Below are 23388 nucleotides of genomic sequence, written 5' to 3'. Positions count from 1 at the left end.
TGCAAAATCGGCAGTGTATCAAATACTTGTTCTCCCCACTGTAACTAGTCTGTAAAGCTTTATACATAGTCACTTTTACAACAAATTACATCTTGTTATTTTGTCTGGGAAAGGAACATTTTTGTTGTCTATTCTTAATCAATAAAGCAAGAAAACAATTTTTTGGGTACTGTACCTATGAATATAAAGTTAAAAATGAGAGACTGTGTGGTAAATCCAAATCTATCTAGCATGCTGTTTTCAACATGGAACCAATAAAGTCGAATGGCCCTCCAGTCTCTTCTTCAGTACTTTAGTCTGGTGGATCGCTTGCCTCAACACTTGGACGTCTCAATGTACACAGTGTTTGAATTATGCAACCTTACTGTTTATTTTGTCAGAAATCCATGGCTACCATCTTTGTTTATGCTTGCGGAGAACAAAAACGAAGTTGAGTGACCATCTGTTTTGATAATCAGTCTGGTCTGGTTTCCAAGCTAGTGTGTTTACAGGGTTTCCTGTAACCCCACCTCCCCTTGCTTAATATTAGGATTGTCCCCAAACCATGTTTCTGAGCTACCCCCTACCCTCACCCTGGGAGTTTAACAGTAGCTGATTGCTCAGAGCCTCATCTGTCTGGGGTCTTTAACAGCTTTTACAGTATAGTTCATTATGCTTGAAGGGGATGGTGGGGATGGGGTGGCTAACTAGGGTTGATGTTGACAAGTGGGTTATTGAATGTGTCAGACTCAGGTAGTTTTCCATTGACTTTCATCAATGTTAGGACTCAGAGTTGGTCCTCTTTTTACATTTTTAATCATTTAGCAGACGCTTTTATCCAGAGTGAGTTAGAGTTAGTGCATTCATCTTAAAATAACTAGGTGTGACAACCACATATCTCAATCATAGTAAGTACTTTTTCCTCAGTAAAGTAGCTATTGGGGAGGGGGTGCTGTGGGATTATTTAAGAAACTCTTTGAAGAGGTAGGGTTTCAGATGTTTTCGGAAGATGGGCAGGTACTCTGCTGAAGAGCTTTGACTGGTCTGGGCCAAGAGATCAGAGCTGGAGTACTCGAGTTGGGGTGTAGGGGCTGCACGGGGCTGCAAGATGCCAAATAATTTTAGCGTAGCTTTCCACAGCTTTTGCCTTGTCTTTTTTTTTTGTGTGTTATGTATTGTTAATATTGCCACTGTGTGTTCCTCACTATAACCTATGTGTGCCACTGTTTGATTAGCAATACTAATGTTTACACAATGGACTAGCATCTTTTATTCATGTTTTTTGTTTTCTGGTTGTACCCCCTAGCTACCTCCCAACCCCCCTATCTACCTCCCAACCCCCCTAGCTACCTCCCAACACCCCTAGCTACCTCCCAACACCCCCTATCTACCTCCCAACACCCCCTATCTACCTCCCAACCCCCCCCAGCTACCTCCCAACACCCCCTAGCTACCTCCCAATACCCCTTAGCTACCTCCCAACCCCCCCTAGCTACCTCCCCAACCCCCCTATCTACCTCCCAACCCCCCTAGCTACCTCCCAACACCCCCTAGCTACCTCCCAATACCCCTATCTACCTCCCAACACCCCTTAGCTACCTCCCAACACCCCTTAGCTACCTTTAAGCCCCAATCTCAACGTCAATGCGTTGGTTCTTCTGCTTTGCTCAGCAATCACACTATGTTTTGAAGTAGTAACATTTGACCAAAGGTGAATCCCAAAGCTACAGTGGGGAGAACAAGTATTTGATACACTGCCGATTTTGCAGGTTTTCCTACTTACAAAGCATGTAGAGGTCTGTAATTGTTATCATAGGTACACTACAACTGTGAGAGACGGAATCTAAAACAAAAATCCAGAAAATCACATTGTATGATTTTTAAGTAATTAATTTGCATTTTATTGCATGACATAAGTATTTGATACATCAGAAAAGCAGAACTTAATATTTGGTACAGAAACCTTTGTTTGCAATTACAGAGATCATACGTTTCCTGTAGGTCTTGACCAGGTTTGCACACACTGCAGCAGGGATTTTGGCCACTCCTCCATACAGACCTTCTCCAGATCCTTCAGGTTTCGGGGCTGTCGCTGGGCAATACGGACTTTCAGCTCCCTCCAAACATTTTCTATTGGGTTCAGGTCTGGAGACTGGCTAGGCCACTCCAGGACCTTGAGATGATTCTTACGGAGCCACTCCTTAGTTGCCCTGACTGTGTGTTTCGGGTCGTTGTCATGCTGGAAGACCCAGCCACGACCCATCTTCAATGCTCTTACTGAGGGAAGGAGGTTATTGGCCAAGATCTCGCGATACATGGCCCCATCCATCCTCCCCTCAATACGGTGCAGTCGTCCTGTCCCCCTTTGCAGAAAAGGATCCCCAAAGAATGATGTTTCCACCTCCATGCTTCACGGTTGGGATGGTGTTCTTGGGGTACTCATCCTTCTTCTTCCTCCAAACACGACGAGTGGAGTTTAGACCAAAAAGCTCTATTTTTGTCTCATCAGACCACATCACCTTCTCCCATTCCTCCTCTGGATCATACAGATGGTCATTGGCAAACTTCAGATGGGCCTGGACATGCGCTTGGCTTAAGCAGGGGGACCTTGCGTGCGCTGCAGGATTTTAATCCATGACGGCGTAGTGTGTTACTAATGGTTTTCTTTGAGACTGTGGTCCCAGCTCTCTTCAGGTCATTGACCAGGTCCTGCCGTGTAGTTCTGGGCTGATCCCTCACCTTCCTCATGATCATTGATGCCCCACGAGGTGAGATCTTGCATGGAGCCCCAGACCGAGGGTGATTGACCGTCATCTTGAACTTCTTCCATTTTCTAATAATTGCGCCAAACAGTTGTTGCCTTCTCATCAAGCTGCTTGCCTATTGTCCTGTAGCCCATCCCAGCCTTGTGCAGGTCTACAATTTTATCCCTGATGTCCTTACACAGCTCTCTGGTCTTGGCCATTGTGGAGAGGTTGGAGTCTGTTTGATTGAGTGTGTGGACAGTTGTCTTTTATACAGGTAACGAGTTCAAACAGGTGCAGTTAATACAGGTAATGAGTGGAGAACAGGAGGGCTTCTTAAAGAAAAACTAACAGGTCTGTGATAGCCGGAATTCGTACTGGTTGGTAGGTGATCAAATACTTATGTCATGCAATAAAATGCAAATTAATTACTTTAAAATCATCCAATGTGATTTTCTGGAGAATTTTTTTTTGATTCCGTCTCTCACAGTTGAAGTGTACCTATGATAAAAATGACAGACCTCTACATGCTTTGTAAGTAGGAAAACCTGCAAAATCGGCAGTGTATCAAATACTTGTTCTCCCCACTGTAACTAGTCTGTAAAGCTTTATACATAGTCACTTTTACAACAAATTACATCTTGTTATTTTGTCTGGGAAAGGAACATTTTTGTTGTCTATTCTTAATCAATAAAGCAAGAAAACAATTTTTTGGGTACTGTACCTATGAATATAAAGTTAAAAATGAGAGACTGTGTGGTAAATCCAAATCTATCTAGCATGCTGTTTTCAACATGGAACCAATAAAGTCGAATGGCCCTCCAGTCTCTTCTTCAGTACTTTAGTCTGGTGGATCGCTTGCCTCAACACTTGGACGTCTCAATGTACACAGTGTTTGAATTATGCAACCTTACTGTTTATTTTGTCAGAAATCCATGGCTACCATCTTTGTTTATGCTTGCGGAGAACAAAAACGAAGTTGAGTGACCATCTGTTTTGATAATCAGTCTGGTCTGGTTTCCAAGCTAGTGTGTTTTACAGGGTTTCCCTGTAACCCCACCTCCCTTGCTTAATATTAGGATTGTCCCCAAACCATGTTTCTGAGCTACCCCCTACCCTCACCCTGGGAGTTTAACAGTAGCTGATTGCTCAGAGCCTCGCCTGTCTGGGGTCTTTAACAGCTTTTACAGTATAGTTCATTATGCTTGAAGGGGATGGTGGGGATGGGGTGGCTAACTAGGGTTGATGTTGACAAGTGGGTTATTGAATGTGTCAGACTCAGGTAGTTTTCCATTGACTTTCATCAATGTTAGGACTCAGAGTTGGTCCTCTTTTACATTTTAATCATTTAGCAGACGCTTTTATCCAGAGTGAGTTAGAGTTAGTGCATTCATCTTAAAATAACTAGGTGTGACAACCACATATCTCAATCATAGTAAGTACTTTTTCCTCAGTAAAGTAGCTATTGGGGGGGGGGGGGTGCTGTGGGATTATTTAAGAAACTCTTTGAAGAGGTAGGGTTTCAGATGTTTTCGGAAGATGGGCAGGTACTCTGCTGAAGAGCTTTGACTGGTCTGGGCCAAGAGATCAGAGCTGGAGTACTCGAGTTGGGGTGTAGGGGCTGCACGGGCTGCAAGATGCCAAATAATTTTAGCGTAGCTTTCCACAGCTTTTGCCTTGTCTTTTTTTTTTGTGTGTTATGTATTGTTAATATTGCCACTGTGTGTTCCTCACTATAACCTATGTGTGCCACTGTTTGATTAGCAATACTAATGTTTACACAATGGACTAGCATCTTTTATTCATGTTTTTTGTTTTCTGGTTGTAGGAAGAACTTGCCACCGAATGTAGCTAGTTAAAAGCTTCCTTTTCATGGATCTAGACCACTTATTTTTGATTTAACTTTAAGGTGAACATTTTTATCCAGTAGTTTAGTGGTACACCTTCGCTTGACCGTTTTACTCTTTGTTTTTACTGGCGGGAGCCTGTGTTTCAGTATCAGTCCCATAGTCCCTTTTCAGGAGTTTCCTTTGGCCAACCCTGGGTCAGCGGATTCCTCTGCTCCTTCTCTCACTCCGAGGAAATTAGCTTTTATGACCTTCCGGGATCCAGCTGAGCCCAGTTCAGATTTATTGTGGAAATATCTTAAATGCACAAAAAATGGCAGAACTATGTGTATAGCATGTGGTTGAATCATTTAACCTAAGACGCATTGCTCAATCTTTTGTAGCCTGGTCCCAGATCTGTTTGTGGTAAGACGGCACAAACGAGATCTGGGACAAGGCTAGAGTCTTTTTGATTTGAAAGGGTAATGAGAAACTGACCTGTTTTGTTTTCATCTCTGATTGGCTGCAGTCATCCTTAACGTGTGTTCTTATTGGTCGACAGGGTGATCAGCTATGAGTGTTGCCCCGGTTACGAGAAGCTTCCAGGAGAGAAGGGTTGTCCCGCTGGTAAGAAATATGCAAATGAAGTTATAGCTCGGTCACTTACTACCCATATAATGCAACAGCTAGTCATCAATTGGTTGTGAAATAAACATCCATCAAGTCAACATTTTGAATTTCATACATTCCCCCATATGAAAGATGAAAGAATGTATTTTTTTTCTTCCAGCCCTGCCGTTGGTGAACATCTACAACACCCTGGGTATGGTTGGAGCTGCCACCACTAAGATATACTCAGAGAGGGCTCAGCTGAGGGAGGAGATCGAGGGACCAGGGAGCTTCACCTTCTTCGCTCCCAGCAACGAGGCATGGGCGGCCTTACCCGTTGTGAGTGTGTCTAGTTTTCACAGGAGAGGGGATACACTGAGGGAAAACCTGGAAATTAAATATAATTGACCCCAATCCTGTTGCATCTAGAGATATTGTATTATGCTGGCCTCGGACTATGTGTTATCAGCCTAGCCAACCACACTAGCGTTTCAAAGTTATTTTTAGGAGCAGTAGTTATAGCTATAACCAAGTTCATGTATTTGTTAATATATACAGAGCATTCGGAAAGTATTCAGACCCCTTGACGTTTTCCTCATTTTGTTATGTTACAGCCTTACTCTAAAATGGATAAAATGTAATTACATTTTCCTAATCAATCTACACACAATACCCCATAATGACAAAGCGAAAAAAGGTTTTTAGATATTTTTGCAAAGTTATCAAAAACAAAAAACAGAAATACCTTAATTACGTAAGTATTCAGACCCATTGCTATGAGACTCAAAATTGAGCTCAGGTGCATCCTGTGTCCATTGATCATCCTTGAGATGTTTCTACAACTTGATTAAAGTCCACCTGTGGTAAATTCAATCGATTGGACATGATTTGGAAAAGCACACACCTGTCTATATAAGGTCCCACAGTTGAAAGTGCATGTCAGAGCAAAAATCAAGCCATGAGGTCGAAGGAATTGTCCGTAGAGCTCGGAGACAGGATTGTGTCGAAGCACAGATCTGGGGAAGGGTACCAAAAACTGTCTGCAGCATTGAAGATTCCCAAGAACACAGTCGCGCCCATCATTCTTAAATGGAAGAAGTTTGGAACCACCAAGACTCTTCCTAGAGCTGGCTGCCCGGCCAAACTGAGCAATCGGGGAGAAGGGCCTTGGTCAGGGAGGTGACCAAGAACCCGATGGTCACTCTGACAGAGCTCCAGAGTTCCTCTGTGGAGATGGGAGAACCTTCCAGAAGGACAACCATCTCTGCAGCACTCTACCAATCAGGCCTTTATGGTAGAGTGGCCAGACGGAAGCCACTCCTCAGTAAAAGGCACATGACAGCCCGCTTGGAGTTTGCCAAAAGGCACCTAAAGGACTCTCAGACCATGAGAAACCAGATTCTCTGGTCTGATGAAACCAAGATTGAACTCTTTGGCCTGAATGTCAAGCGTCACGTCTGGAGGAAACCTGGCACCATCCCTATGGTGAAGCATGGTGGTGGCAGCATCATGCTGTGGGGATGTTTTTCAGCGGCAGGGACTGGGAGACTAGTCAGGATCGAGGGAAAGATGAACGGAGCAAAGTACAGAGAGATTCTTGATGAAAACCTGCTCAGGACCTCAGACTGGGGCGTAGGTTCACCTTCCAACAGGACAACGACGCTAAGCACACAGCCAAGACAACGCAGGAGTGGCTTCGGGACAAGTCTCTGAATGTCCTTGAGTGGCCCAGCCAGAGCCCGGACTTGAACCCGATCGAACATCTCTGGAGAGACCTGAAAATAGCTGTGCAGCGATGCTCCCCATCCAACCTGACAGAGCTTGAGAGGATGTGCAGAGAAGAATGGGAGAAACTCCCCAAATACAGGTGTGCCAAGCTTGTAGCGTCATACCCAAGAAGACTCGAGGCTGTAATCGCTGCCAAAGGTGCTTCAACAAAGTACTGAGGAAAGGGTCTGAATACTTATGTAAATGTGATATTTCATATTTATTTATTTTTAATACATTTACAAGGGGGAAAAAACAATTTAATACATTTTAGAATAAGGCTGTAATGTAACAAAATGTAGAAAAAGTCAAGGGGTCTGAATACTTTCCGAATGCACTGAACAAAAATATAAACGCAACTTGCAACAATTTCTAATAGTTAAAGTTCAAATAAGGAAATCTGTCAAGTGAAATAAATTCATTAGGCCCTAGTCAATGGATTTCACATGACTGGGAATACAGATATGCATCTGTTGGTCACAGATACTTAAAGTAAAGGTAGGAGCATGGATCAGAAAACCAGACAGTATCTGGTGTCACCATTTGCCTCATGCAGTGCGGCACATCTCCTTCACATAGAGTTGATCTGGCTGTTGATTGTGGCCTGTGGAATGTTGTCCCATTCCTCTTCAATGGCTGTGCGAAGTTGCTGGATATTGGCGGGAACTGGAACACGCTGTCCTACACGTCTATCCAGAGCATCCCAAACATGCTCAATGGGTGACATGTCTGTTGAGTATGCAGGCCATGGAAGAACTGGGACATTTTCAGCTGCCAGGAATTGTGTACAGATCCTTGTGACATGGGGCTGTGCATTATCATGCTGAAACATGAGGTGATGGCGGCGGATGAATGGCATGACAATGGGCCTCAGGATCTCGTCACGGTATCTCTGTGCATTGAAATTGCTATTGATAAAATGCAATTGTATTTGTTGTCCGTAGCTTATGCCTGCCCATGCCATAATCCCACCACCACCATGGGGAACTCTGTTCACAATGTTGACATCAGCAAACCACTCGCCCACACGACGCAATACACGTGGTCTGTGGTTGTGAGGCCGGTTGGACATACTGCCAAATTCTCTAAAACGACATTGGAGCCGGCTTATGGTAGAGAAATTATCATTCAATTCTCTGGCAACAGCTCTGGTGGACATTGCTGCATTCAGCATGCCAATTGCACTCTCCCTCAACTTGAGACATCTGTGGCATTGTGTTTTGTGACAGAACTGCACATTTTAGTGGCCATTTATTGTCTCCAGCACAAGGTGCACCTGTGTAATGATCATGCTGTTTAATCAGCTTCTTGATATGCCACACCTGTCAGGTGGATCGTGATGCATTTTTTATATTTTTGTTCAGCATATATTGTTAGCTTGTGACTGATCGTTATTCTGATGAAAATATGACTCTGGTTTTTATGGTTGTGTAGGAAATCCTGGATGCTCTGGTGAGCAACGTGAACATTGAGCTGCTCAACGCACTCCACTACCACATGGTGAACCGCCGTTTGACCTCTGAGGACCTGAAGCATGGATCTGCCTTCCCCTCCATGTACCAAGACTTCAACGTTCACATCCACCACTACCCCAACGGAGTGAGTAGCATCTGTCCAATGTTAATGTTGCGTTATATTGGAAACACAGGCGGCTGGTTGGCACCTTAATTGGGGAGGACGGGCTCCATAGTAACGACTGGAATGGAATGAATAGAATGGTGTTGACACATCAAACACAGGGTTTCCATCTGTTTGATACCATTTCATTCACGTCATTCCAGTCATTGTTATGAGCCGTCCTGTCCTCACCAGCCTCCTGTGATTGGAAGGTATATGATGTTTTGACCTGGCCTGGTCCCAGATCTGTTTGTGCTGTATGACACAGCCCATCTGGGACAAGTCAGTTGGAACCTCTAGAGAGACAGCTCAACAACAAAAGAGACATGAACAGACAACGTCGTCGTCTAAAAAACAGTTTTGGTAATTTTTCAAAAATGGTCACGTTGACCATCGACCGAAATCCAGCTAAATCATGAGATGAACAAAAACGTCATAATGTTCTCTCGTCATTGCAGATTGTAACAGTGAACTGTGCTCGTCTGGTGAAGACAGACCAGCATGCTACCAACGGGATCGTGCACGTTGTGGACAGAGTCATCACCGCCGTTACCAACGACGTGCACACTTTCATCGACACCGATGATGATCTGGAGACTCTTCGTGTAAGTAAATGAGTTTTAACAGTTTGTTGCTTTATCCATTAATCCATTCATTCATTCATTCATTCATTCACAGAACAGTCTATCACACAGAACTCTCTTACCATTTTATACATGTTGAACATATGCTATGCAATGCTATCAGTCTTTTTTATTGTATGTGCAATTTGAATCATGTAGAGAAAAACAGTGTTCAGTGTTGATTCAGTGTTGATTCAGTGTGTGAATCTCTGTGTTTTAGACTGCTGTTGCTGCTGCTGGTCTGACCCAAATGCTGGAGAGTGATGGTCACTACACGGTGTTCGCTCCAACCAACGAAGCCTTCGCGAAGATCCCCCCTGAAATGCTCAACAGGATCCTGGGAGACCCCGTGGCTCTGAGAGGTGACTCTTTTTTTTTTTTAAGGACAGTTGGATATACAATGGGGAGATAGATATTGGAGAAGGAAACCCAATCACTTATTAACATTAACTAACTTCTACTTGTGTCTGTACTCTCCATCCAGACCTGCTGAACTACCACATCCTGAAGAACATGCAGTGTGCAGAGTCCATCACATCTGGTACTCCCCTGGAGACCTTACAGGGAACTGTGCTTGAGGTGGGCTGTGATGGGGCTGACATGACCCTCAACGGGAAGGCCATCATCCAGAAGAAAGACCAGCTGGGGACCAACGGAGTCATCCACTACATCAACGAGCTCCTCATCCCAGACTCAGGTATTCAAACCAGAGCCAGAGACATAGATTGAGAGTTGCGTCAATGCCAAATATAAGGCTGTAATTCAAATATTGGACCTCTGCCTTCTGTTATGAGATTATTAGTAAAGGTGATTTAGTCTGAGAAGATCTCTGTTATGAGATTATTAGTAAAGGTGATTTATTCTGAGAAGATCTCTGTTATGAGATTATTAGTAAAGGTGATTTATTCTGAGAAGATCTCTGTTATGAGATTATTAGTAAAGGTGATTTAGTCTGAGAAGATCTCTGTTATGAGATTATTAGTAAAGGTGATTTATTCTGAGAAGATCTCTGTTATGAGATTATTAGTAAAGGTGATTTAGTCTGAAAAGATCTCTGTTATGAGATTATTAGTAAAGGTGATTTAGTCTGAGAAGATCTCTGTTATGAGATTATTAGTAAAGGTGATTTAGTCTGAGAAGATCTCTGTTATGAGATTATTAGTAATGGTGATTTAGTCTGAGAAGATCTCTGTTATGAGATTATTAGTAAAGGTGATTTAGTCTGAGAAGATCTCTGTTATGAGATTATTAGTAATGGTGATTTAGTCTGAGAAGGTCTCTGTTATGAGATTATTAGTAAAGGTGATTTAGTCTGAGAAGATCTCTGTTATGAGATTATTAGTAAAGGTGATTTAGTCTGATAAGATCTCTGTTATGAGATTATTAGTAAAGGTGATTTAGTCTGAGAAGATCTCTGTTATGAGATTATTAGTAAAGGTGATTTAGTCTGAGAAGATCTCTGTTATGAGATTATTAGTAAAGGTGATTTAGTCTGAGAAGATCTCTGTTATGAGATTATTAGTAAAGGTGATTTAGTCTGAGAAGATCTCTGTTATGAGATTATTAGTAATGGTGATTTAGTCTGAGAAGATCTCTGTTATGAGATTATTAGTAAAGGTGATTTAGTCTGAGAAGATCTCTGTTATGAGATTATTAGTAAAGGTGATTTAGTCTGAGAAGATCTCTGTTATGAGATTATTAGTAAAGGTGATTTAGTCTGAGAAGATCTCTGTTATGAGATTATTAGTAATGGTGATTTAGTCTGAGAAGATCTCTGTTATGAGATTATTAGTAAAGGTGATTTAGTCTGAGAAGATCTCTGTTATGAGATTATTAGTAAAGGTGATTTAGTCTCTGACGATCAGAGGAGTTGAGAGTCTAAGTGTGTCTGTTTGGGACGCTACTGCACTGAATATAAAGTAAATTCAACTCAATGGTTCTTGTTGAGACAAGACCTCAAGGCTACTTATGAGGAGTGTTTTCCATCTCTATGTGCAGTGATAAATGTTTATATGGATTTATCTCTTTTTAAAGCTAAGACCTTATTGGAGCTGGCCCAGGGATCCGTCGTTACCACAGCAACCAAGCTGTTTGTTGACGCTGGTCTTAGCGCCCACCTTTCTGGCTCAGAGGCTCTGACCATCCTGACCCCTCAGAATGATGCTTTCAAAGGTAACATCGATCGATGGCACTCTCTCTCCATCTTTGTCTCTCTCCATCTCTTTCTCTCTCTCCATCTCTCTCTCTGTCTCCCTCCCTCTCTCTGTCTCCCTCCCTCTTCCCTCTCTGTGCTAACAAACAGGAGGGACTTGAGCCATGATTCTTCAGCCATTTCATCAATCTGATAACGTCTCTATTGTTAACAGAGGGTGTGTCGGTGACTGGTGAGCTGAAGAAGCTGTTGAAGAACCACATCCTGAAGGAGCAGCTGTCTTCCAGGTCGCTGTACCACGGACAAGAGCTAGAGACTCTGGGAGGAATCAAACTCAGAGTGTTCGTCTACCGTAACGTAAGAACCACCGATCAAAGCCCTCTAGAGGACCTACAGCTGGCATCAGATGATATAAAAGCCTCAATTGAGCTGAATTAAGAGCGCGATCTAAAAGTAACTCTGAGCACAGTTCTTCTGGAAAAAGACAAATATCTTCCTAAGGGCTAACTCATTATGTAGATGACTCTCTTCCTAAGGGCTAACTCATTATGTAGATTACTCTCTTCCTAAGGGCTAACTCATTATGTAGATTACTCTCTTCCTAAGGGCTAACTCATTACATAGATTACCCAAAATACACTATACCAAACTATACAAAGCATGATTGTGCTTGTTTTCATATTAACAATGAACAGTTTCTGGGTGGTCAATTCTCCAAATTCTCCAAATGAGTCAGAGAAGTAGGCCTAACTAGTGAGGTTTTAGTCCCTCGACACATCCTCATACTGTAGAATAGTTATCCAGAATGTTGTTTCACACCGTTTTCACAGCTCTGCTCCGTTCTCTCCTGGGTGGCAGATGGTTGTTCGGCAGCGCTCACATTTCTGCTTTGTAATGGAATTTCCAGACGACCACAATAAGCGTTTTCCAGAGCGAGAGAGAGAGACCACTTGTGAGCCATCATGTCAGAGTGCAGGGGAAGAAAGGAAGGACGCCATGTGCCAGACTGCTTGGTAGACTGGATGGGGTGCATCCCAAATGGAACCCTATTCCCTACGTAGTGCACTACTATTGACCAGAGTCCACAGGGCCCATAGGGCTCTGGTCAAAAGTAGTGCACTACATAGGGAATAGGGTTCCATTTGGGATGCAATCATGGTGATGAGTAGAGCAAACGTTCCTTTAACCTCTCTGTCTGTTCCTCTCTCTCTCTCTCTCTCTCTCTCTCTCTGTTTTAATAACAGAGCCTGTGCATTGAGAACTCCTGTATCGCTGCCCACGACAAGACCGGACGTTTCGGCAGCATGTTCATGGTCGACAAGGTCCTGACTCCCCCAATCGGCACCATCATGGATGTCCTGAAGGCTGATGACCGATTCAGGTGAGAGTCAATGAATCAAAGAAAATAAATCAGTGAATGATTCAATGAAAAGGCTTACAAAGGTTGCCCTTAATAATATCTTGAGGCAACATTATTTAATTTCTGAAGAACAACCCTTCAGTCTGTTTCTCCCACCTATCTGTGATTCCCTGCTCCAACCCTTCAGTCTGTTTCTCCCACCTATCTGTAATTCCCTGCTCCAACCCTTCAGTCTGTTTCTCCCACCTATCTGTGATTCCCTGCTCCAACCCTTCAGTCTGTTTCTCCCACCTATCTGTGATTCCCTGCTCCAACCCTTCAGGCTGTTTCTCCCACCTATCTGTGATTCCCTGCTCCAACCCTTCAGTCTGTTTCTCCCACCTATCTGTGATTCCCTGCTCCAACCCTTCAGTCTGTTTCTCCCACCTATCTGTGATTCCCTGCTCCAACCCTTCAGGCTGTTTCTCCCACCTATCTGTGATTCCCTGCTCCAACCCTTCAGTCTGTTTCTCCCACCTATCTGTGATTCCCTGCTCCAACCCTTCAGTCTGTTTCTCCCACCTATCTGTGATTCCCTGCTCCAACCCTTCAGTCTGTTTCTCCCACCTATCTGTGATTCCCTGCTCCAACCCTTCAGTTTGTTTCTCCCACCTATCTGTATCCCCTTTGTCATTTCATAACTGTCTCAATAAAGGGTAAAAATATATTTTTACAAATAAAATATGCTAGTCGTTTCAATGATTTGTTAATTTCAATTGACCAAAATAATGTAAAAATAAATCCAACTTTATATGTTGCTAAAATGTAAGTATCTTTCAAATTGAGTGATTGAACTCATTGGAAGTCTTTTGATTTTAATCACATTGCATTTACTTATCTTGACACGTGACTCTGTTTTTAGAGGATTGTGGGTTATTCAAAACATTTGACTTTTTGATTATTTCACCCAATGTTGTATGAATGTTTGAAGAAAAGTATATTTCTATATTAGTATTAAGCTTGTTGTGCCATCATGAGGTGTAATGGATCATGATGAACGGATATCAAAATCGTCAGACAAATTGACATTCAATGAGCACAGCACCCATTCCCACGTTCATGAATGTCAATGGATGAGGCAAGTGCAGAATCCTCAAGTCTTGCAGTTCAACATCCAGTTAGTGCTGGTGGTTTGAACACTGAGCTTGACAATGCCCGACAACCCGGTATAAAATGGCAAATGATGAAATACATAAAACAATGTTAACCATTAAGACACCAGACAAAGGGATCTAATTCTGCACTAGACCGGATTCAAAACATCATACTGGCATTTTGAAGCTGTAGAGAGAGTAAACGACAGCAAAGGAGAAGGTATCTAATTCTGCACTAGACAGGACTCGAAACACCAAAATAGTGTTTTCAATCTTTTCTGTTAGTGCTCCCAGTCCCTGGCTAGGTGTTGCACAACACTTGATTAAGGGGTGCTACAACACACCATGTAAATGATTCAGAACATCTCAGGAGGATGTGTTTCAATACTCCAGCAAAGTTAAGATTTTGTCTCCTTCAAGTTGGTGGCAGCTCAGTTCAGTTGGTGGCAGCTCAGTTCAGTTGGTGGCAGCTCAGTTCAGTTGGTAGCAGCTCAGTTGCCACTGATTTTGGTGTTACAACGCACTTCATTTTAACAGTGTAGCTTCTTCCTACGTAGCACAGCGTGTGTTCTTCTTCTGTAGCTAGATATTCTGGGGAGAAGTCCCCCCAAGCGTCTAATGGTTTTCCCAGAACTGAAAGGCTGAAAGGCAATATGCTGCTTCATTTCAACCCACGTTCAGAGACCTGGTTCTTTTCCATTTTCTCTGTATGTTTTCACTACCAGTGATCTGTTCTGTTCTGCCATGATTCAACTGATACATCTTTTGGTATATTTGGCACATCAGAAACCACAACTCATCGATGTGGTTAAAACTTTCCTATTAGTCAACTGTCAAGTCCTCTTTCTTGCTCTGAATATGTTTTTTCAAACTGTGTGTGTTGGAAATCAGTCAGTTGTCAAGTCTTTCTTGCTCTAAGGATGGTCTTTCTAAGTGTGTGTTCTCTTCTTTGTTCCAGTCTGTTGGTCGGTGCCATCCAGACGGCTGGCATGACAGAGCTGATGAACCAGGCCGGTCCCCATACCGTGTTCGCGCCCACCAACGATGCTTTCAGCGCCTTGCCAAAGGCTGACCTCAACAAACTCATGGGTAAGGACAGCCCTGGCTCCAGACATTCTAGTTTTTCTAAAACAAAGCCAATCTCAAACGAGAATACAGGGTTGAGGTCTGGTGATGTAAGACTAGGATCATTACCAGACACCTCTCGGCCATACAGGCTCTATCACATGCATGCCATATGTAGTGTATGCCATATGTAGTGTATGCCATATGTAGTGTATGCCATATGTAGTGCATGCCATATGTAGTGTATGCCATATGTAGTGTATGCCATATGTAGTGTATGCCATATGTAGTGTATGCCTTATGTAGTGTATGCCATATGTAGTGTATGCCATATGTAGTGCATGCCATATGTAGTGTATGCCATATGTAGTGTATGCCATATGTAGTGTATGCCATATGTAGTGTATGCCATATGTAGTGTATGCCATATGTAGTGTATGCCATATGTAGTGTATGCCATATGTAGTGCATGCCATATGTAGTGTATGCCATATGTAGTGTATGCCATATGTAGTGTATGCCATATGTAGTGCATGCCATATGTAGTGCATGCCATATGTAGTGCATGCCATATGTAGTGTATGCCATATGTAGTGCATGCCATATGTAGTGTATGCCATATGTAGTGTATGCCATATGTAGTGTATGCCATATGTAGTGTATGCCTTATGTAGTGTATGCCTTATGTAGTGTATGCCATATGTAGTGCATGCCATATGTAGTGTATGCCATATGTAGTGTATGCCATATGTAGTATATGCCATATGTAGTGTATGCCATATGTAGTGTATGCCATATGTAATGTATGCCATATGTAGTGTATGCCATATGTAGTGCATGCCATATGTAGTGTATTTCGGTGACTGGCATCCTGCCTGACAAACAACCAAACTGTGAACAGGTTTCACATGACTGGCTTTGCAGAACACAGTACTTTTCCAGTAAAGAAAAATCAATGGCACCTAAAGACAACCTGATATGACCCACAGTGAGAATATGTTCGGCAGACAGACAGAACTATTTGAATAAACCTAATGACCTATCTACACCCAGGAAATGATGACATGAAATAATTCCTTCTTGGATGCTGCCACACGTATGAATGCCAAACAGCTGTGGTTAACTGGAGCCAGTTGTTCAGTTACAGTATCACCCACCTACAGTATACTGCAGCTACAAATACGCTTGTTTGGGTATATAAAATAATTTATAATGAATAAACACTGCTGTTTGTTAATGATTGCCTAGCCGTTTTGCAACAACAACTGTTTCGATGAGCAGGGCATGTTTAGACAAATAGCATCATGTTGAATGACTTCATGTTCAATGACTTGGCCACAGCAATGAGAATGTAGCTGTAATGCTAAAGTGACCTTAACTCGTCAGTTCCATGTTGCAACTTGCACAAACCGATTCCTCTTCACTTTTTAAGCAATATTCATTCCTCAGCAGTGTTTTTAATGCGGGCTGGTAGTTTTCCTAAATCCTCTGTTTGTAAATGTCTAGACCATAGAGATACAATATGATCCGGTAGGTGTTCTATTTCATTTTGTTGTCTAGGCAACCGCCAGGAGCTGGCCAGTGTGTTGAAGTACCACATGGCTAAGGAGATTCTGGTCAGTGGAGGAGTGGGCTCCCATAACAGACTGAAGCCTCTGCAGGGAGAGAAGCTGGAGCTGAACATGGTACAGTAGGCCCTCGTGACTGTTTGATCCTGGAACACATGATTCCTGGAACACATGATCCTGGAACACATGGTCCTAGAACACATGATCCTGGAACACATGCCCTAGAACACATGATCCTGGAACACATGATCCTGGAACACATGATTCCTGGAACACATGATCCTAGAACACATGATCCTGGAACACATGATCCTGGAACACATGATCCTGGAACACATGATCCTGGAACACATGATCCTAGAACACATGATCCTGGAACACATGATCCTGGAACACATGATCCTAGAACAATTTGATCCTAAAAAATGTTGATCTTGTAACAATTTGATCCGATAACACATAATGTTTGATATTGATACTACTAACATGTGTACTACCAATACTACCAGTACTAACATGTACTAACATGTAATAACATGTACTAACATGTAATAACAGTACTAACATGTACTAACATGTAATAACAGTACTAACATGTACTAACATGTAATAACAGTACTAACATGTACTAACATGTACTAACATGTAATAACAGTACTAACATGTACTACCAGTACTAACATGTACTACCAGTACTACCAGTACTAACATGTAATAACAGTACTAACATGTACTACCAGTACTAACATGTACTACCAGTACTACCAGTACTAACATGTACTAACATGTACTAACATGTAATAACATGTACTACCAGTACTAACATGTACTACCAGTACTAACATGTACTACCAGTACATGTTTTTCTTTTTATTGATGATTTTGTTTTCAGTGGAGAAAATGTGTACTTTTTTTGTTGTGTACTTCTATTGTGTACTTCTATTGCTTACATAATTTGTAATAATTTGTGTACAATGTATTGCTATACAGTACCAGTCAAACGTTTGGACACACTTACTCATTTTTCTTAATTTGTACTATTTTCTACATTGTAGAATAATAGTGAAGACATCAAAACCATGAAATAACACATATGGAATCATGTAGTAACCCAAAAAGGGTTAAACAAATCTAAATATATTTTATATTTGAGATTCTTCAAAGTAGCCACCCTTTGCACACTCTTGGCATTCTCTCAAACAGCTTCATGAGGTAGTCACCTGGAATGTATTTCAATTAACAGGTGTGCCTTGTTACAAGTTAATATGTGGAATTTATTTCCTTCTTAATGCGTTTGAGCCAATCAGTTGTGTTGTGACAAGGTAGGGGGGTATACAGAAGATAGCCCTATTTGGTAAAAGACCAAGCCAATATTATGACAAGAACAGCTCAAACAAGCAAAGAGAAACGACAGTCCATCATTACTTTAAGACATGAAGGTCAGTCAATCCAGGAACATTTCAAGTGCAGTCGCAAAAACCATAAAGCGCTATGATGAAACTGGCTCTCATGAGGACCGCCAGAGGAAAGGAAGACCCAGAGTTACCTCTGCTGCAGAGGATATGTTCATTAGAGTTAACTGCACCTCAGATTGCAGACCAAATAAATGCTCAAGTAACATACACATCTCAACATCAACTGTTCAGATCAACTGTTCAGATCACTCCTGAGTGGCGCAGTGGTCTAAGGCACTGCATCGCAGTGCTAGCTGTGCCACTAGAGATCCTGGTTCGTATCCAGGCTCTGTCGTAGCCGGCCGTGACCGGGAGACCCATGGGGCGGCGCGCAATTGGCCCAGCGTCGTCCATGGTAGGGGAGGGAATGGCCGGCAGGGATGTAGCTCAGTTGATAGAGCATGGTGTTTGCAACGCCAGGGTTGTGGGTTTGATTCCCACAGGGGGTATGAAAAAAAATATATAATGTAAGTCGCTCTGGATAAGAGCGTCTGCTAAATGACGTAAATGTAAATGTAAATGTAAATGAGACTGCATGATTCAGGCCTTCATGGTCGAATTGCTGCAAAGAAACCACTACTAAAGGACACCAATAAGAAGAAGAGACTTGCTTGGGCCAAGAGACACGGGCAATTGACATTAGACCGGTGGAAATCTGTCCTTTGGTCTGATGAGTCCAAATTTGAGATTTTTGGTTCCAACCGCCGTGTCTTTGTGAGACACAGAGTAGGTGAATGGATAATCTCTGCATGTGTGGTTCCCACCGTGAAGCATGGAGGAGGAGGTGTGATGGTGTGGGGGTGCTTTGCTTGTGACACTGTCGTTGATTTATTTAGAACTCAAGGCACATTTAACCAGCATGGCTACCACAGCATTCTGCAGCGATACGCCATCCCATCTGGTTTGCGCTTAGTGGGACTATAATTAGTTTTTCAACAGGACAATGACCCAACACACCTCCAGGCTGTGTAAGAGCTATTTGACCAAGAAGGAGAGTGATTGAGTGCTGCATCAGATGACCTGGCCTCCACAATCACCCGACCTCAACCCAATTGAGATGGTTTGGGATTTGTTGGACCGCAGAGTGAAGGAAAAGCAGCCAACAAGTGCTCAGCATATGTGGGAACTCCTTCAAGACTGTTGGAAAACCATTCCAGGTGAACCTGGTTGAGAGAAGAGTTTGCAAAGCTTTCATCAAGGCAAAGGGTGGCTACTTTGAAGAATCTAAAATCTAGTTTGATTTTTTGAACACTTTTTTGGTCACTACATGGTTCCATATGTGTTATTTCATTTTACATTAAAATGTTTAGTCATTTAGCAGACGCTCTTATCCAGAGCGACTTACAGTTATTATGATGTCTTCACTATTATTCCACAATGTAGAAAATAGTCAAAATAAAGAAAAACCCTTGAATGAGTAGGTGTTCTAAAACTTTTGTATCACCTTGTAAATGGCCTGTATGTTTTTTCTCCTTCAGAGGAACCAGACAGTGTACATCAACAAGGTGCCAGTGGTTGAAGCCGACTTGATGGCCACCAATGGAGTTGTCCACGCTGTGGGAGCCATCATAACGCCACTGCGTAAGAGCAATCACTTTATAAATACTGAATAAACCATCTCACCTTACTGTATATGGCATACTGTATTATCCTCCAACGGTCTCATTCTCTCTCTATCTCCTCCAGCTCCTAAGGTTGACAGGGAACAGGCTGATGCCCCCATCTCTTCCATGGGAGTAAGACATTTATAGACAGTTCACTTATCGTGTCTCTCTTGACTGTCTTGTTAGATGACTGTTGTTGTAAAGCTGCAGCTATGTGAATGTACATTATCTTAAAGAGATTTGTTTTGTATTTGTAGATTGATATCTAAATATTGTTGTATTCCTTTCTTCACAGATGGACTCAAGAATCGGAGTCAAAAATGGTAAATATTCTCTTATCTACATCTCCCACAGTCTCACGTGGTGCATTCCACAAATCAAACTGTTGTTGAACTGGTGTTAAATGTTGTTATGAACTTGTTTCAGATGATCTCTTCCAGAAGGTCAGGAAAAGTCTCTCCAGCAGGACGATGACTCGCGTCCAGTAAAACAAATGAAGAGGAGAAAAACATAATTACCTACGGTACATCAACACAAATCAAGGGATTGTTTATGGAATGTATTCTTATCTGGAACTCTCAAAGGGAGTCTTATCGATCTAATTTTGTCAAAGATGGTCAACATAAATAATAACCCAGCACTAGATGAAGACAGAGATGGGATATATTTTAGTAGAATATGTTGTATAATTGCTTTCATATACCAAAGACCGAAGATTTGAATTTAATAGAATTACTTGTCGGTTTTCTTTTATGTGAAAATGGTCAACCAAAGCACAGCAACTAGCTATGACTACATATACTGTAGTTTCATGAAAGTGTTTTGAATGTTCACGCGTGACTTCTGTTTTAAATGTAAACGCAGAGCAGATTTTTTTGAGAAACGTATACTGTATTTTGTTTTGATGTGATACATGTAGCATGTTTGCATGTTTAGGCTGGAAAGGAAAAGCTATTCAGGCACACGCAAATGGATGTCAAAGTCATGGCCTCTTGAGTTCTGATTCTCTTTCATTTTTTCATTAAACCTGTTGAAAACTTTAATTCACCCATATTCAAGTCACATGCATTCCATTTGTAACATACTGTAGCAATATATTTTGTGTGGAAACCAAAGAGCAATGTCTGCACATTTCAAAAATAAAATGTTCATTTTGTAGCCACAGAGTTTATTTGGATTTATTAAAGTTCTATCCATGACGACACGTAAGTGTTTCAAGATATTGGCACGGCGCTTGTGTATATTATATTATATTATCTGGTCCTCTGTAGCTCAGCAGGTAGAGCACGGCGCTTGTTCCGCCAGGGTAGTGGGTTCGATCCCCGGGAACACCCATACACAAAAAAAATTTATGCACACATGACTGTAAGTGGCTTTGGATAAAAGCGTCTGCTAAAATGGCATATTATGTTATCATCTTATCTGCGTTCCAAACGGTATCCTATTCCCTTTATAGTCTACTACCTTTGACCATGGTCCATAGGGCTCTGTTCAAAAGGTAGTGTACTGTATAGGAAATAGGGTGCAGTTTGGGACGTTCCCTACCCAATGTCTGAGAACAATGTCTTCCTTCTGTTTGAATTCGACTAACTCCTGCTGAAAACCACCATCACAGGTCCATCTGTAGGACAAAGTCAACACCTCACTGTACAGGAACTGAAAACTGAATTGGACATTTTTCTAAGTTCATCTCATCCATGTGATATCAATAATAATTGAATCCAAGACCAATACCTTCAATTCACCACTCACTAACATTGACTTTAATGTTAAGTTTGAAAACCTCTTTGAAGTTTGTTTCTGTATTAACTCTGGAGGGGAAAAGGGAAGAATTGTTCTCTGTAAAGAATTTAGAACATAGGAACCCTTACCCTGAGTTCCAGTTTCTTGGTTGAGTGCCTGGGAAGGGTCGTGTACAGGAGCGTTGTAAAGGAGAGAGAGAGGGAGAGAGAGGGGGAGACAGAGAGAGAGAGAGAGAGAGAGAGAGGGGGAGACAGAGAGGGAGAGGGAGAGAGAGAGAGAGGGAGGGGGAGACAGAGAGGGGGGAGACAGAGAGGGAGAGAGAGAGAGAGAGAGGGAGGGGGAGACAGAGAGGGAGAGAGAGAGAGAGGGAGGGGGAGACAGAGAGGGAGAAAGAGGGAGAGAGGGAGAGAGGGAGAGAGAGAGAGAGAGAGAGAGAGGGAGAGAGAGAGAGAGAGAGAGCAATAGAGAGATGGAGAGAGAGAGCGAGGGAAAGAGAGAGAGAGAAAGAGAGGGGATGACAGGAGAGAGGTCGATGACAGGAGAGAGAGAGAGAGAGAGAGAGGGGGGAGAGAGAGAGAGAGAGAGGGAAATATGGAGAAAGAGAGATAGAGAGATGGAGCGAGAGAGAGAGAGAGAGATGGAGCGAGAGAGAGTGAGGGAGAGAGAGAGAGAGAGAGAGATGGAGAGAGAGAGATAGAGAGTTGAGAGAGAGAGAGAGAGAGAGAGAGAGAGAGAGAGAGAGAGAGAGACAGAGACAGAGACAGAGACAGAGACAGAGACAGAGACAGATATATGCGTGCCATAGCCAGCTCCCAGTTGGCAGGTCTCCCGGCAAATTATCCGGAAAACAATGAATGAAACATTCCAAAAGTGTTTTACACTCTGGACCAGACACTACCAAGCTGTTGGAGCTACAGGGGGCAGAGCGAGCACTGGCTAGGAGCCCTCATCAGGAACGGAAGGCCACTGACTGGTCTGGATGCCAAGAAACAATTTAACAAGTCTAAATATTGTGAGACAGATTATGGAGCAGGCAAAGGTCAAGGCACTCATTAGAGCTCTGGAATTCCCACCGGATTCTAGAACTCTCTCTAATGTCAGAGTTCTGATTTTATAAGAGACTTGTTGCTCAAGGTAACAGATGGAGCAAACAAGGTCAGGAAGAATAATAATGTAGTTACATCCTTACTATTACATCAGTAACCAGACATGCAGTGACTTAATATTGTTGCTCGATGCCATGTAGTTTATTACATGCTACTAGTAGCCTATAGTATATGGTGCAGCAAGACATATTATATTATTACTATATTATATTATATTATATAAGACATGGTAGATTGGCGCACTATTTGAAATGCAATAGTCATGCAAGTTTAGAGGGTTTCTATGTCAACGTACCCATTGTTTAAGTTCAATCCTCCGTTTCATTTATTCTATACCTTAACTGCGCCCTCCTGGACTATGAGGAAGTCGGCCTAGCGCCGGTTATTGCCCTGTAACATGGAACACGTGTGGAACTATTAAAAACACCATGGATTTAGTACTGCTTTTACCTCATGTATTCCTCTACCGGTCCTGTTCCTGTGGCTTTAACACGTCTTCCTCACACCTAGCCATTACATTTTCATCCCTGAAGACCGCTGTTACCCTTGGTAACCTACTAAACCTAGCCTAAGAGCTTTGTTCTTTCTATATTCAAGTTGAAATTCCAACAATGATCACTCATCTCTGACAGAGCAGGATGTTTCACGACATCAGTGAAGAGGTTGTCTTGACCTAACAATAACCAGTTATACCGAAACTTTTTATAGCCTCGTCCCAGATCAGTTTATGCTGTATTTCCAACTCCTAAGGTCATTGATGACCATATTGATGATCATAAAAGTTGGCAAGACAGCACAAACAGATCCGGGACCAGGCTAAACTTTTGCTCCTCAGAGAAGATTCTGTCCTTCTCTCTGTATTGATAGAGACAGTTTTATTGATCCTCCCCAGAACGGAAGGCCTCCAGACCCTGTACCATGGTTGACCTGTGGTCCATCTGCTGCCCCCCTGATACACCCTGTTAACATGGCCAGGCTTGGCCAGGCTTGGCCTACAATGGCCCACTTATGTCAAGAGGGGAACACCCAAGATGCGGC

The 23388-nt window shown here is 42.5% G+C and overlaps 1 protein-coding gene across 1 annotated transcript in view; it reads left to right on the top strand.

Moving 5' to 3' along the window:
- The window catches only part of LOC121538619 (transforming growth factor-beta-induced protein ig-h3), a 33968-nt gene extending 13309 nt beyond the window's left edge, over positions 1–20659 (top strand). Inside the window, exons 3-17 of the mRNA XM_041846799.2 lie at positions 5112–5176; positions 5340–5497; positions 8360–8524; positions 9001–9147; positions 9386–9527; positions 9650–9862; positions 11200–11337; positions 11532–11674; positions 12562–12698; positions 14769–14899; positions 16436–16560; positions 19376–19478; positions 19584–19633; positions 19797–19824; positions 19928–20659. Of these exons, the coding sequence (XP_041702733.2) occupies positions 5112–5176; positions 5340–5497; positions 8360–8524; positions 9001–9147; positions 9386–9527; positions 9650–9862; positions 11200–11337; positions 11532–11674; positions 12562–12698; positions 14769–14899; positions 16436–16560; positions 19376–19478; positions 19584–19633; positions 19797–19824; positions 19928–19989 (1807 nt within the window). The 3' untranslated portion in view covers positions 19990–20659. The remainder of the gene's footprint in view (positions 1–5111; positions 5177–5339; positions 5498–8359; positions 8525–9000; positions 9148–9385; positions 9528–9649; positions 9863–11199; positions 11338–11531; positions 11675–12561; positions 12699–14768; positions 14900–16435; positions 16561–19375; positions 19479–19583; positions 19634–19796; positions 19825–19927) is intronic.
- The last annotated feature ends 2729 nt before the right edge of the window (positions 20660–23388 follow it).

Source organism: Coregonus clupeaformis, chromosome 3 (genome assembly GCF_020615455.1).
Source record: "Coregonus clupeaformis isolate EN_2021a chromosome 3, ASM2061545v1, whole genome shotgun sequence".
Lineage (NCBI taxonomy): Eukaryota > Metazoa > Chordata > Actinopteri > Salmoniformes > Salmonidae > Coregonus > Coregonus clupeaformis.
This window is presented reverse-complemented; position numbering and strand designations above follow the sequence as displayed.